The sequence below is a fragment of the Chrysochloris asiatica genome, unplaced genomic scaffold (genome assembly GCF_000296735.1).
Source record: "Chrysochloris asiatica unplaced genomic scaffold, ChrAsi1.0 scaffold00038, whole genome shotgun sequence".
NCBI lineage: Eukaryota > Metazoa > Chordata > Mammalia > Afrosoricida > Chrysochloridae > Chrysochloris > Chrysochloris asiatica.
In genome coordinates, this window is record NW_006408556.1 from 9,378,476 (window position 1) to 9,394,772 (window position 16,297).

Here is a 16,297-nt window from a genome sequence, read left to right on the forward strand (position 1 = left end):
GTTCTTTCCTTTGGTTTCTAGCTCCAGGTCTGTGCACATTTCATTATGATATGTGACTTTGTCTTTTTAAGCTGCCCTTTGAAATTTTCTGTTCAGCTCTTTTACCTCCTTCTTTCTTCCATTTGCTTTAGCATTTCTTTGCTTGAAAACAAGTTTCAGAGTCTCTTCTGACATCTGTTTTGGTCATTTCCTTCTGTCTTATCTTTGTAATAGCCTTTTGTTTTCTGCCTGTACGATTTTCTTGATGTCATCCCACAACTCTTCTGGTCTTTGGTCATTAGCGTCTAATGCATCAAATCTGTTCTTAGATGCTCTCTCAATACAGGTGGGATATGTTCAAGGTCATATTTTGGCTATTGTGGACTTGTTTTCATTTTCTTCAGCTTCAGCCTGAACTTGCATCTAAGCAAATGATAGTCTGTTCCACAGTCTGCCCTGGCCTCATTTTACCTGATGAAATGAAGCCTTTCCATTGTCTTTTTCCATAGATGTAGTCAATTTGATTTCATTGCATTCTATCTGGTAAGGTCCATGTGTATAGTCATCATTTTTTGTTGTTTTTAAAAAGGTATTTGCCGTTGAATCAGTCATTGATCTTACAAAATTCTATCACGTGATCTCCAGCATAGTTTCTGTCACCAAGGTCATATCTTCCAACTATCGATCCTTCCTTTTTGTTTCCAAACTTTGCATTCCAATCACCAGTAATTATCAATATATATTGATTTCATGTTTGATCAATCTCAAACTGAAGAAGTTGGTAGAATTCTTCAATTTCATTATCACTGGCTCTATTGATCAGTGTATAAGTTTGAGTAATAGTGGTGTTAACTGGTTTTACTTGTAGGTGTATGGATACTATCCTATCACAGACAGCATTATATTTCAAGATAGATCTTGAAATATTCTTTTTTGATGATGAATGTGATGTCATTTGTCTCCAATTTGTCATGATTGTGAGATTCAATATGGCCAATACCAATCCATTTCAGCTCACCAATGCCTAGGCTATTGATTTTTATGTGTTCAAATTCATTTTTGTCAACTTCCAATTTTCCTAGATTCTTACTTCATATATTCCATGTTCCAATTATTAATGGATGTTTGCAACTGTTTCTCCTGGTTTTGAGTTGTGCCCCATCAGTAAATGAATGCCCCCAAAGCTTTACTCTATTGGCATCATCACATTCAGCTCCACTTTGAGAAGACAGCTCTTACTCAGTTTTATTTTGAGTAACTTCTAACCTGTGTGGCTCATCGTTCAGCACTGTATCTGACAATATCCTGGTGCCATTCATATGTTTCAATATTCTGGTGCTATCTGACAGTGTTCCACTGATACTCATAAATTTTTCCGTGACTAAACCTTCAGAAGTCGTCCGTCTCTCCTTCATCCTAGGCTGTCTTAGTCTGGTAGCTCAGCTGAATCCTATCCACCGTGGTTGACCCTGTTGGCATTTAAAACACCAGTGGCCTAGCTTCCAGCATCGCAACAACACACAAGCCACCACAGTATGACTAACTGACGGATGAATGATGGATAGAAGAGCACAGATAATACTAAAATATAGGCAATGATAAGTTTTGAATATTAACTTTGTTTTAAATACAATTTATTTATTTGTAAAGTCATATGATTTAACTTTTAATAGCAACTCTGTGTTTAACAGCCAGCTCACAAAATTCTGGAATCTTGAACACTTGGCTGCTCTTATTTGGAATGACCTGGATCTAGCACATCTTTGGACATGATTTCGTATTGTCCCCTCTTACAACTGATGCCTCTCATTTTGCCACCAAACCTTTGTTCCTTTGATACGTGGGACTACCTTTTTATACAAATTTCCATGGGCACACACACACACAGACATTATTCCCCTACAAAATCTATGAGTCAACCTCTCCTGCTCAGAGCTGATCATTGTCTCCCCAGTCACCCCAAGACACAGTCTCATGGAAACCTGGGAAGGCTTAGGCAAAAGAAAGAAAAAATCACAAAGGGAATACTTAAAGTGGAGAGGGCGGAAAACTGAAGGCAAGAAAAAGCAAAAGAAACAATAGAAGTGGGGAAGGGAACATAAGACAGACAAAAAGGCAAACAGACATGGGCAATATCATATTTAGTTCCCGCTCTATAACTGAAGTCAAAATTACAGAACATCAGGGAATTCAAATGTATGAGTTGCTTTTAGGCTTGCAAACTTCAACAGCCCAAACTCTAGCCTGAGAACTGCGGGTTAAGGCAGGAAACGGCTATATAAACAATCTGTTGCTTCGAGAGGTTTTTCTCAATGAGAAGAATGCCGTCTGAGATGTGGTCACCTGGGACACATGAGAGCTGGCGGTTCCAGATCTCCATCAGACAGCCTCCTAAGGAGTTTGGACGGCAACATGGCTTTTAATCTCAAAATGGCAGCTGGGAGATGTTAACACTTCTTCTCTAATTGGGATAGTATGCTTTTAAAATAAATAGGGATTTCAAATGATCTTAATTAGACTTCTAACCAAAGTGCTTTCTGTTTGAAGTTTGCTGATTAGTTCAGGCAAAGCTGGGCCCCAATGAACCTGGCACCTGCTGTAGTGTGGAAGAAGGCTCCCAGCGGGATTTTCTGAGGACTTCAGGAGACTCAGCTGCACCAGAGTGGTGTGTTCATGAAATGATGTGATCTGGGAAATGTCTGTGTGCCCAAATCCTGTGATTGAAAACATGCCGCCGCTCTCCAGAAGTCCAGAGAGGGTCTGCCCCAGATGGATGGATGAGCACCCAGGAAGGTTTGGGGGGCAGGGAGGACAAAGTGCTTCTTGTTCTGGAAGCCCTTGGAGATAGCTTCTCAATCATGAGCTAAACACTGACCCTGGAGTTACTTGGGTGATATTTTTCACAGTGTTGTTTCCATTCAACCAGCATCATGAAGGCAGAGGCGAAGACAGATGTTTAGGACATCATGGGCTGGCAGCATGGTAGCCCTTGGGGATGACTCCTCCTCTGTCGACCTGCCCAGAGTGAGTTGGTGGAGCCACTCAGAAGACAAGAAGAAGGTCACCTTGGCACAGCTTTCCAATAGAGGTCGTTTGCCCTTTCTGAGTCCGGCTGTCTAAGTTAAGACCCTGGGGGAGCCTGGCTCTAGCTAAGGAAGGCACTCAGTGGAGTTTCATTGTGCCTGAGTCTTTGGCAATGAAAGGGCAAACCTGGTGGGTTCACCACATCCCTCATTCACAGGCTGACAGTGGGAAGCCCAGTGCACCAGTCAGTATGTCTTAGTCTATGTTTCTGGTTATAGCAACAGATATTTTTATATGATCATTATTAGTATTGAAACAAAACAACCAACTTTGCTAATAACTCATGTTACTAGGGTGAAATGAGTCATCTTCAAGATATTAGGAAATCTCTTCCATTTCCCCACCCTAGGCCCTAGGTGTTGGCTTTCTCCAATTACTAGTCATTTCAGGGGGCAGACCATCTTATGGGGAACCTCTTTATTTGGTATATATGAGTTTCTTATTTAATCAGGGCTAGCTGGAGAAAAAAACGTTGTGTCCGTCCCTCCCAGGATGCCTGCTCCATCAGCCTTCCTAGGAGCTCTCCCAGGAGACTCCCTTGGACCACATATCAAATGGGGCCATTTTCTGCAGATGTTCACCTTTTAAAAGGAACCAAGGACCTCTTACAGCGTGACCATGCTGGTGTAGTGTTTGCATCCCGAAGATACTGAGGTGGGTCCATTACTGCTGAGAACAGTAGATAGCATACCTCTAGGAGAACCAAATGGAGCCCTGCTGCTGTAGCAAATTACACATTGGGCTGCTAACTGCAAGGTCAACAGTTCAAATCCACCTGTCACTCTGTGGGATAAATATGAAGCCTTCTGCTCCCATAAAGATTTACAGAAAGCTTACCATGAGTCAGAACACACTCGATGTCAGTGAGTGAGAGTGAGAGGGGAAACAAGTCTGCACTCAGAACTGGATTCAAGTTCCAGTTTCAACACTCACTAGCCATGTAACCTCGGTCAAGTCATTGAGTTGCTTCCATCTGGTAAACACATTTACCCCACAGGGCTGTCCCTGGTGGTTCAAATGGTTAACCCACTAGGCTGATAACTGAAAGGTTGGAGGTTTGACTCCACTCACAGGGACATCAGAAGAAAGGTGGTATAGTGATCTATTTCTGAAAAACCAGTCACTGGGAACCCTATAGAGCAAGGCTCTACTCTGACATGCATGGGTCACCATGAGTTGGGACTGACTCGTTGGTCACTTTTTCCCCATAGGGCTGTCATGAGGATCAAAAGATATGCTGTACAAAAGCAGCACGCGAACTCATTCAATAGACCACAGCAGCTGCTTTGTCACTGTCAAAATTAAGTTAGTTATCTTGAGACAGCACAGAGGGAGGCCAGGAAGGACTAGTGAGTTTAGGCTGTATGTGGGCTGGAAAAGCTCAGGAGGATGAGGAACCACCTGGAAAGGTGTGGTGCCAAGTCTGACAAGCAGCAGTGAAGAGCCAGGTTGGGGAAAATGGCCTCCCAGAGGTGGGTATCTACAGAAGTAGGCACGCACCGACAGCACACCCGACCTTCCTTCATCTTTCAAAGAGTTTTCAATGTATTGTTTTCCATCCAGGCTTGGGTTTCCAAGACCAGGCCAGCTTAGATCCCGTTCACCTTCTTCCTGCAGACTTCATTTTGTACTTACCTAGAGCTATCTGCTGCATATGTCGCTGGGTGATTTCTTCTTTTAGGTGGCCTGTCAAAAACACAGAGGAAAACCACCTGTCAGTTTCCAATGGGCTAGAGCGACACATCTGTCTCAGAAGCATGTGGCAAGCTGAAAAAATTAGGTAGAGTAACAGAGACAAAAGAGGGTATTACTCCAAGTGGATGAAGTGACTACAAGTGCACTTTGTAGGGGCCCAGGCACATCAGTGCAAGTATACATTTTGTCTTTGGATTAAACCGTCTTGGTCCCTCGGTCATTTTGTGTTTGTAGGTCCCTGAGTGGTACAAGTAGTTAAGCGCTTGACTATGAGCCCTAATAGTGAACCCACTCACAGGTGCCTTGGAAGACAGGCCTGGTGACCTGCTTGAAAGATAGTCTTGAAAATTCTGCAGTGGTCAGACCACACTGGTATTTGGTTCTAGGATCTATTCTTTACAGGGAACACTAGAAAAGGAGAAAAGGTTCAGGTGATGGTGACTGAGGTGGTCAGGGGTCTAGGGCATTTGAAAACTATTTGAGATGACCTAAGACATTTAAGGGTAGCATGGTGGTTCCATACAATAAGCACTGGTCTGAGAACCACAAGGTCTGAAGTTCAAGTCTGCCACAGCCACCCTGTAGGAGAAATATGAGGCTTACTGATCCCACAAAATTTAAGCCTCGGAAACCCTAAACAGGGTCGTTATGATTTGGAACCAACTACAGGACTGGGAGTCCTGGTGTGGCGCTGTGGGTTAATACACCAGACTGCAAGGCCATTTGAACTGCAAGGTTGGCGGTTCAAGCTCACCAGCTGCTCCTCGGAAACCCTACACAGGGTCACTATGGGTTGGGATCGACTCAACAGCACTTAACAACAATAACATATGACACTCAACAACAACAACAACAAGACATTTAAATGGAAAATAAAAGATTTGGAGGGAGAAGAGGTATAGGGATAAAGGCTGTCTTTAAATATCCAAAGACTTTCATTTGGACAAGCGATCAGACTTTTTTTCTCCTATGACAGGGGACAGAAGGCAAGTTCAATGAAGGCAGATCTGGAGCTCAATACAAGGAAGAAATGACACATAATGAGGATGGCCTCAGAATGGATTATGTTGTCTCAATGTGGACTCACTCTTATCAAAATGGAGCCCCTTCTTGAAAATACACAAGTAGAAGCTGGAGGATCATTTGTTGGGTTGTTAGAGTGAGAATTCCTGGCCTGTGTAGGAGTTGGGATGAAATGACCTTCCATCTTCTCCATTACTAAAATTCCATGATTCTGGGCTTGAGTGATGGGTGAAACAGCAGTCCTAAGGGTTTGTTTATGTCCAAAGACTCAGCCTACTTGTTAAAATGTCAGCCATCTGTAGCTCATGTTCTGGGGATGCCATCAAGTCACTGGGGGATTCCGAGAAGGCCTGGGAACTTCATTGCTCCCTTGTCTAATAAATTTCTTCCCTCACATGAAGTACATTCTGTGCTTCAGATGTTAGGGTTGAGCTGAGTCTACAAAAGATGAGTAGATCCTGGAGGGACACAGGAGATCTTGTCCCTCACAGAAAGTTCTAGGGCACTCCTAGAATGGTATGCTTGGAAGGGATGGCAGATGTCATTCAGTTAAACTTCTCCCCCACTTTAAGAATCTTTTCTAAATAATGAAATGGCCATTTCAGCTCACACTATTAGATTCATTATGTTATGTAAAAGGAATTACTTGAATGAGTTGAAATCTACTTTCCTCCCTGTAGCTTTCCATTATTGGGCCTGGTCTGTTCTGGAAGAGCACAGTGCAGGGTGCAGTGAGAACCCTACACACATCTGAGGACAGTACTATTTTTCCTCTTGGACTTATTTTAAGTCAAACATCACTGGTTCCTTCAGCTCCTCCTTGGAGGCCACTGTCTCCAGGCATGTCATTGTCCTGGGTGAGGTACCACACAGGTATGTACCTCACCTTCTCTGTGCTCCCACTGTAGATAGTATGTGTAGAGAGGAAGCAAGTTTAGGCATAAGCAATGAATTGCACCCTAATTCCAAGTGGGAAAGGGTCAGATTTAGAAAGGAGATTTGGGGAAGTGGAAACCTGGTCCAATGATGAGTACTGAGGAGCCTGCAGCCAACAGAAGAATCAGAACAGGGTCACCACAGTCCCAGATGGGCCCTGTCTCCCACTCTGAGCAACATGACCCCTACTGAGAAGTACAGATGTGAGGTAATGGGGCAGTGCTGGGCTGAGACTCCAGTGTATACCAAACACTGCTGCATAGCTTTAAGAATAAGCATGTACATACATTTGTTAAATAAAAGGAGCCACTGCTGTGACAAAGACAACGTATCATTTAGAAACATCTCTCAATTACAGTAATTGTTACGGTTTTTCTGATCTCCACAATATAGAAAGCCCATGATCCATTGGTGCGTTGTCTTTTTCCTGGGTGTCTGACACAGGTGCCTTACATCATGATCCCTTATCTGCTTGACAACCTTCTGAATAAGACTGGATGGTGACTTGCATTCCTCCCTGGAAAAGCACCTTTCCAACAGCTTATCTTCTTGATAACAAGGCTTCTTCACGACAAGCCTCCTCAACAATGTACCTTGCAGACTATATGCTTTATCGACTATAAGACTTTCTGACAAGGTAACATAACTCCTAGACAATGCACCTCCCAGACAATGTGCCTCATTCACAATGTGGCTTTCCAACAGCACACTTCCCTGACAATGTGACTCCTTGCAAATGAGCCTCCCCAACAATATGCTTGGCCCACAGTAGGTGCTTAACCTTGTACACCGTAACTTCCTTTGCTCCCATTGGACTGACCAGACTTCCTTTCCCCAAATCCTGGGAACCTTTTTGGAATGATAGGGTTAATGATTCTCCACAGACCCTGGCTTGGGATGAGCTGCTCAAATAAATAAAGAGGGAGATATAGCTACTAGGACTAAGAGTTCTCTAAACACCACAAACATAAACACTCATTCTAAGAACAATGAGGAATCCCTAGGGGACAAAGTAATGGGTCTTACATCTTGATGAAGTTAGTTTAAAAAAGTGTTTAGCAATGTTCCATTTTGGTTGAGCATTGACTAACATCTCCCATCAGATGACAATATATATATTTGATATCTCACCAAACAAGCTTCTAAAAATAGCCTATGGCCGGTACTTAATTGCATTTTCCAACAGAGCCATTCTTCATGTGAAGATAACAGGCCTCCTAATCTCTGGATCTGCAGCACCACAGGTTTTGGCAGAAGAAGGAGGTGAGGGGGACGGCAGAACTCACGCAGCATGCAGCTTGCTGTCATTAGCACGGTGATAAATTTGCTGGTTTTGGCCTGGGTTTCTGGACACATCCCCATCCAGAGGTATGGAAAAGAGATGAAACGGAAAGAGAGAACTCCCAGCCTGAGGCAGGAGACAGTCTGGGAGGGAGGCAGGGAGCCCAAATCAGGGTTGAAAACCAAGAGCGCAGGGGAGTGAAGGAAAACTCTGCTTGTAGGAGGATGCTGGTCATTTTCCTTCCAGTAATTTACAATAGTCCAGACTAGAAACACCCTTGCTCCTGTTCTGATTCATTAATTGATGGGGTTGGAGAGGTAGAAGGGGGGTAGATTGGACACAGTGAGTCTGCAACCACCTATGGGAAAGCCCCAGAGAAGATACATAACTATGAAAAACACTCACAGGCAGAGTAGGTGAGAGGGCTGGGAATGAGTGAGGGGGTGTGGAGAGACGCTGAGACCGGAAGTGGAGGTGGCACACGGTATGGTTTATAGCTTCTTTGTTACCAAGTAGTTTATGTGAAAAGTATTATCATCATGCAGTAGTGAAACCTAATTTTTATATTGATATTCAGTCTTTTGGATAAGAAAAATTTCCCTAAGCTTCAAATTTATTTGACATGCGTGTAAATTTAAGATTGCTTCCCCAGCAAAATCTGCTTAGTTGGTCCAGAGAAGGGTGACTCACTCATGACTTCTCTCTAGCATGGCTACCTGAAGCCTGCCCATGGAATTTCTCAGAGGCTTCTAATGGATGCTGTTTGTGTTTGGCGTCCTGATGTAGTGCTGTGGGATAAGCACTGGATTGCTAACCACAAGGTTGGCAGTTCAAACCCTCCAGCCACTCCTTGGAAGCTCTATACAGGGTTTCTATGAGTTGGAACTGACTCCACGGCACTTAACAACAACAACAATGTTGTTCTCAAGCAGTGTTTATTGCATGTTGACTATATGTTACTGAACTTAACCATGCACAGGACCAGTGTTACACAGATCTTGTGTTATACAGATAAGGTCATGGTGGGTCCGAGCTGACTTGATGGCAAATAACAATGACAACTACATGTCAAGCACCATGTTCTCTGTGCTTGAAGATATAAGACTCAGCAGAAGACTCCATCCTTGTCCTAGGGATTTAGCACAGTGTAGGCGTCAGCAAAAGGTGGACACTTATGACTGACTCTACTCATCTCTCATGGGTGGTTTGTGTTCCCGCTGAACCTAGGCTTGACTTTTCAACCCTGCATACTGGGCAGTCATAACCAGTCACTTGGAATTGGGCTTGACATGATGCTGATTTCTTTGCCATTTTGGTTATTCAAGTATGAGGGTAAAAATGATTAAATGTGGGAGCAGAGTTGAGTTTAAATTCCAACTCTACTATTTCCTAGTTGACTGGTTTACTTAACATTTCTAAGCTTAGAGTTTACCAGTTGAAAAATGGAAATAATAATATAACTGTTATAATATCTGCTTTACTACATCTTAAGATTCTTGGGAGGATCAAAGGTGAATGCATCGGCATATCTGATATACCAACTTAATTTGAGATATTATGGCACTTTCTGAGATATTGAAAGGATACAGCATGTATATTTGAAATGACATGGACTATTAGGAGTCCTGGTGTAGCACTGTAGGATAAGCACTGGACTGCTAACCATAAGGTCGGTGGTTCAAACCCAACCAGCACCTCCTCAGAAACCCTATACAGGGTCGCTATAAGTTGGAAGTGATTTGATGACACCTGACAACAACAACAACCAGAAAAACAAACAAATCTGATGACAGGCCCTGAAGGAAAAGTGTCTACAAATCAATTGTAGAGAAAAGTATGTTGTTGTTAAGCACCATGGAGTCAGTTTGGACTCATAGCGACCCTGTATAAGGTTTCCAAGAAGCAGCTGGTGGGTTTGAACCATTAACCTTGTGGTTAGCAGTCCAGTGTCTATCTTACAGTGCCACATCAGGACTCCAGAGATAGATACTGTTGTTATTAAGTTCTGCTGAGTCAGTTCTCACCCTGTATAGGGTTTCTGAGGAGGTGCTGGTGGGTTTGAACCACTGACCTTATGATTAACAGGTTGGTGCTGATCCCACAGGGCCACACACTAGAGGGAAAAAGGAATTAGGGGGCATCAGGAAAGGCATCATTACTAGAAGTGAAACTTGAGTAAATTCAGAAAATAATTGAAAAGGTGTTAATGTGTGATTGGGAAAGGCATTCCAGTCAAAAAGAACTGGGGCAAAAGGCAGGAAATACCAGTTATGCATTGGTTTGAGGCAGGCATTGACAAGGAGGATTTTAGTGTAAGTGTAGAGCTCAACTAAGTTATATTCATGCTGGAGTCTGGAGTCTCTATAGTTATGAAGGGCTGTGACCCAGGTAAAATGTATTTTATGTTCCACTATCATATCCCAGTAAGATCAAATTAAAGTGAAAATCAACATCAATACACAGACTATGCTTCTTGCCCTCTTCCGAGAGGGGCATCTTTGAAAGGGTTGGTCTAATTAGTCTTTCTGAATTCTGAAGTGATAATTCCATCTGTGAAGAAAGAAACCAGTCTTTGTACTAACACAGAGGATCTGTGATTTCCAAAAGGTTAGACACTTGTTGATCCTGTGAGGTGCTGTTGAGTCAGTTTCGACTCATAGTGACCATAGTTCAACATACTGAAATGCTGGCCAGATCTGCGCCATCCTCATAATCATCATCATCAATGCTATAGTTGAACCTAAGGTTACAGTCACTGTGTCAAACCATCTCATTGAGGATCTTCTCCCTTTTATGCTGATCCTCTACTAAGCATGATGTCTTTTTCTAGGGACTAATCCTTCCTGATCACATACATGTCCAATGTACTTAAAGATGATATGTTGGCATCTTTGTTTCTAAGGAGCATTTGGGTTGTGCTTTTTTTTAAGTTCCCAGACAGATTTGTTCATTCTTCTGGCAGACCATGGGATAATGACTATTCTTCACCAACACTACAATTCAAATGCATCAATTCTTTAGTCTTACTTTTTCATTGCCTAGCTTTCACATGTATGGGAGACAATTGAAAATACCAGGGTGCACCTTAGTCCTCAGAGTGACATCTTTGCTCTTTAACACTTCAAACTCACCCACAATTATTGTAGATTCATTTATTTATTTCTTAAAATCTATTAGAGTTTGCTTTATATATTTTGGAGCTCTTTCATTGGGAGCATAGATATTTATTATGGTTATGTTATATTGTTCAATTGTCCCTTTAATCATGAGATAATGGCTATCATTATCTATTATGTTGGCTTTTGCCTTAAAGTTTATTTTATTAGAGATTAGTATTTACACTCCTGTTCATTTTTTATTGTAATTAGCTTGGTATATTTTTTTCAATCCTTTGACTTTTAATCTGTTTTTGTCTCTGTGTGTAAGATGTGTTTCTTGCAGACAGCATACTGAAGGATCTTGTTTTCTTATCCATTCTGCCACCATCTGTGTCTTAACTGGTGCATTTAATCTGTTTACATTCAGTGTAATTACCGATAGGTAAGGATCTCTAGTAGCGTAGTTGTTACAAATCGGGCTGCTAATCTCATGGTCAGGAGTTCAAAACTACGAGCTGTTCTGCAGAAGAAACTGAGGCTTTCTGCTCCTGTAAAGATTTACAGCCTCAGAAACCCTATACAGGGTTGCTATGAGTCAGAACCGACTCCATGGCACATACAACAGCAACAATGAATTAATTGCTGCCATTATGTTTGTTTTTTGTGTGTGTGGTGTTGCTGCTTTCTTTGTTCTGTGTGCCTTCCTGTGCTTAGTTCACGCTTTTTGTGTTCTTTCTTGGGAGTTTCCTCACAGTTTTAATGTTTTGATGTTCTTCTTGGATTTTCATTTTCTTGGTATGTTGTGAAGTGTTAATTTTCTTTGAGGTTACCTTATATTCCATTAACTTTTCCCTCCATTTAGTGTAGTCTATTTTATCCTGTAATCTACCTGACCTTCTCACCATCTGGATCTCTGTTCCTATGTGTTTACCTTCTTTTACATTTTAATTGTTTTGCTCATAGACTGACCTCCCAGATTCTCTGAGTATGTTCTTGTAGTTTTGTTCTGTTCTTTACTCTTCCTTCTGTTGATTTAGTATTGGGAGGTGCTGCTACATATGCCAATTTCTGGTTGTTGTCTGTTCTTGGTTCTCAGTCCACAGAACACCATTTAGGATGTTTTGTAGTGCAGGATTGGCTTTGGCAAAATACCTTAGCTCCTGCTTATCCTGGAATGTTTTGATTACACTGTCATATTTGATTGATAGCTTTGATGGAGAAAGGATTCTTGGTTGACAATTTTTTTCTTTCAGGGTTTTATATATGTCTCCTCGTTGCCTTCTTGCTTGCATGGTTTCTGCTGAGAGATCCTAGCTTAATCTGATCTGCTTGCCTTTGTATGTGACACTTCCCTTTTCCCTAGCTGCTTTCAGGATTGTCTTCTTTTCTTTGATTTTGGAGAGCTTATGATATGTCTCAGTGATTTTCTTTTGGGGCCAATCCTTCCTGGGGTTCGTTGAGCTTCTTGAATGTTCATATTTTCACTTTTCAGGATATTAGAGAAATTTTCTTCCAGCAGTTCTTCAACTATTTCTTCTGTGGACTTGTGTGAATTATCGGAATGCCGATAATTCTTGTTATTCCTCTTCATGTTGTCCAACATGAATCTTAGACCTTCTTCAGATATTTTTATCCTATTTTTGTGTTTGTTCTTCTATCTTAGTGGTTTTTAGAGATTTGTCTTCCAGCTCACTAGTTCTGCCTTCCATCTCTTCTATTCTACTCCTTTGCCCTTTCAGTGTATTGTCTATTTCTAATATCCTATTATTGATCATTTGGACCTCTTTCTGTAGGTTTTGAATTGTTTCCAATGCTGTATCAATCATATTTGATTACTCCTGTAGTGCTTTCCTGACTTCTTTCTTATTTTTCTCAACTCCACTGTAAAGTGTTTTGAAACATTTAATAATCATTTTTCTGAATTCCTTCTTAGGCATTTCCAAGGCCTGCCCTCCTTCCAGAATGTAGTCCAGGTCTACTTCTAGGTCATTTATCTCAGACATTTTATCTTGTTTCTGAACATGTACTGATATGGTTATCTGCTTTTGCTTCTTAGACACGTTTAGTGTTTATCTGTGGCCTTAATACTTAATTGAGTGTGTGTGTGTGTGTGTGTGTGTATACTTTCTGATTACCTCCAGGTAGATGTGATCAGGATGAGGGCTTCCATTTTCACTCTTCTTATTGGTTAACTCAGAGTAACTTTCACAGGTGTTGTCTGCCTCCCTAGTGTATGGAAGTTAGTATTGGTTCTTGCCTAGATTTTGGTGTTTTATAGAGTGTGATTGTAGCTTGACTATATGGAAGCTGTTGCTGTCTCTTCTTGGGTAATATAGGGAGAGAAAGAGTCCCAAAAGGTAAAAGGGTCAGCATAAAACAGCAAAATAGCAACAGCAAAAAAACAAAAACAAGAAAAAAAAACAAAACAAAAAACCCCACCAAAACAACAACAACAACAACAAAAACCAGATTGGATACTGTAGTCTATAATCACAGAAAAGGGAGAGGCAGGAGAAAAGAAGAAGAAAAAAATCTGTAGCCTAATATGAGTATGACTTTAACGTCCTTTTTCAGCTTCTTGCCTTCAAAGCTGCCTGAGAGATTTCAAGATGCCACTGTTGGTTGTTATGCTGTACCACAGGATTTAATTGAATTTTCAGCCTGTTTTGTTTTTAAACTCTCTTTCCCTCTCCACACCCCTTATTCTGGCCTTTTCCCTATTAAAAAACAGTTCAGGGCCGGCTCTTGGGCTGCGAGTATCTTATCTGTGTGCATGCATGGCAGAAGAACCCACTACTTGTGGGGGTGGGGGGTGTCCACTTCCTTAGGCACCCCCTCTAGTCACCAGAATGGAGGTGTGCAAACAGTGGGGGACCAATGAACAGATACGCCGCCCCCCCCTCCCCCCCAAATCAGAACAAAGTAAAACCGACAAAGTGTATATTGTCCATCTTTGCTCTGAGGTTCCTGTGATGTTATTCCATGGTAGGGCTGCTCCCCTGCTTGGTCTTGCTGTTTGTTCTTGCCCATGTTGTTGGCTCTGGGCCCCCAAGCCTGGCAGATTCAAAAGTATGTGATTTCTTACTTCTGCTACAAGTTCCACTAGCTATAAGCCTTCAAACTTTTTAAATATTCCTACCTATGTGGTTCAGAGTTTTGGAGCTCTGCCCGGAATCCACTTTGCCTGGTATTCTGTGGTATTGCTGACAGCATCTTTGCTCTTTAACACTTTGAACATGTCGTTTGCAGCAGATTTGCCTGGTGCAATATGTCATTTGATTACTTGACTGCTGCTTCTATGGGTGTTGATTGTGGATACAAGTAAAATGTAATCCTTAACAACTTCAATCTTTTCTCCATTGATCATGAGGTTGGTTATTGGTATAGCTGTGAGGATTTTTGTTTTCTTTATGCTGAAGTGTAATCCACACTGAAGGCTGTGGTCTTCTATCTTCATCAGTAAGTGCTTGAAGTCTTCTTTACTTTTTGCAAGTAAGGTTGTATCATCTGCACATCACAGGCTGTTAATGAGCTTTTCTTCAATCCTGATGCTGCATTCTTCTTCATTTTAGTCCAGCTTCTGGGATTATTTGCTCAGCATACAGATCGAATATGTATTGTGAAAGGATACAACCCTGACACACACCTTTTTACATTTAAAACCATACAGTATCCCTTGTTCTGCTTGCAGCTCCAATAGAAACCTGCCCACCATGGGTGACTCTGCTGGTATTTGAAATGCTGGTGGCATAGCTTCCAGAATCACAGCAATGTGAAAACTACTACTGTATGACAAACTGATAAACAAGTGGTGAGTTAGATACTTTAAGGCTGTTTATAAGGCTAAGAGATGGCTTCAAAAAGTTTGAGGAAAATGGAATTAAAAGATGTAATGGGTTTCCCCAAGAATTGTTTGAAGCCGCCTTGCATTTGTAAATCCAATGTAGCTAATGTAGACTCAGTGGGTAATCCTTAGATGAACTTTCAACAAACAAACAGGAGTATACAAATCTTTGAAGGTTTAGTATCAGGCATATTTATCTCCTCCTCTCTAAGGCACATTTGACCAGGCTTTATCTAAACTTGTTGGGGTACTCTGAAAGTTCTGTTGAGGCAGGAACCACCCCTTCCCATTGATTGATTTAAAAACATAGTAATGATGGATAAAATAAAAAAAAAAAAATACCAAGAAGACATTGATGGATTGGATTTCAAGGCATATTCCTGAAGACCAGAAGTGGTACAGAAATACAGAATGGTAAGTGAAGCTGAAGTCGTCAGAAGCAGAAAGGTTAACAGTTTGAAGCTGCAGGTTGGAGTGAAACTCACTCGCTACTACCCAACCAGAGAATGAAAGTGCCCGTGCTCCAGATACTGCTCAGGGCTACGGTGCCTATCCTGCTGCAAGTCCAAGCAGCAAGACAGGCCTAAAGGAAGCTCACTTCAGTTCCAAAGCAGCTGTCAGCTGACTCTATGACCAGTCCTACCTTAGCCCCTGTAAAGCTCTGGGCCATTCACTCCTAATTGTTGCTATTAGACGTGGTTCTGGATTAGGGACCGGAGGGTCTGTCAGACACAGAGATTAGCACAGAGAATGAGAGTGAGAGAAAGAGAGAAAAGGGAGATGAGAGAAAAAGAGAGAAAGGAGAGAGAGAAGAGAGGAAGTGAGAGGATAGGAGAGAGAAATCCAGAATGGAACTGTTGTTGTTTGGTGCTAAGCGCTGTGTAGTTGGTTCTGACTCACGGTGACCCTCTATAGGGTTTCTGAGAAATGGCTGGTGGATTTGAGAAATAAAATATTTCATTAAAAATGGGTCTGCCCACCCAAATGCCAAGGTGGTGGGTGTGTCTTATGTTAAAAGATAGCTAACAAAATCAACAGTAGCAACACAAATTACAGATAAAAGTAATTTCCTGGACAAGCAAATGAAGACATTTATTGGTGCAGAGGAGCAGAAGGTTGAGGTAATCTTAGAGTTCAGATCAGGGCACACTACCCTTATCAGTATATGCAAAACCTCTCTTGTATGTCACCGTATATGTGTGCATATTTAAGATTCCTATGCCTCTGTTGGGAGCATGGAGGCTCCATATGATAAGCACTGGACTGTGAACCATAAAGCCTGCAATTCAAGGCTGCCAGCCTCTCTGTGGAGATTGAAAGCCTTGGAAACCCTATATAGGGTTGCTATGAGTGGGA

General features: G+C 41.8%; 1 protein-coding gene across 1 annotated transcript in view; it reads right to left on the bottom strand.

The window, feature by feature from the left end:
* KIF6 (kinesin family member 6) overlaps positions 1–16,297 on the bottom strand; it is a 512,465-nt gene that overhangs the window by 46,972 nt on the left and 449,196 nt on the right. Inside the window, exon 16 of the mRNA XM_006860583.1 lies at positions 4,699–4,749. Within this exon, the coding sequence (XP_006860645.1) occupies positions 4,699–4,749 (51 nt within the window). The remainder of the gene's footprint in view (positions 1–4,698; positions 4,750–16,297) is intronic.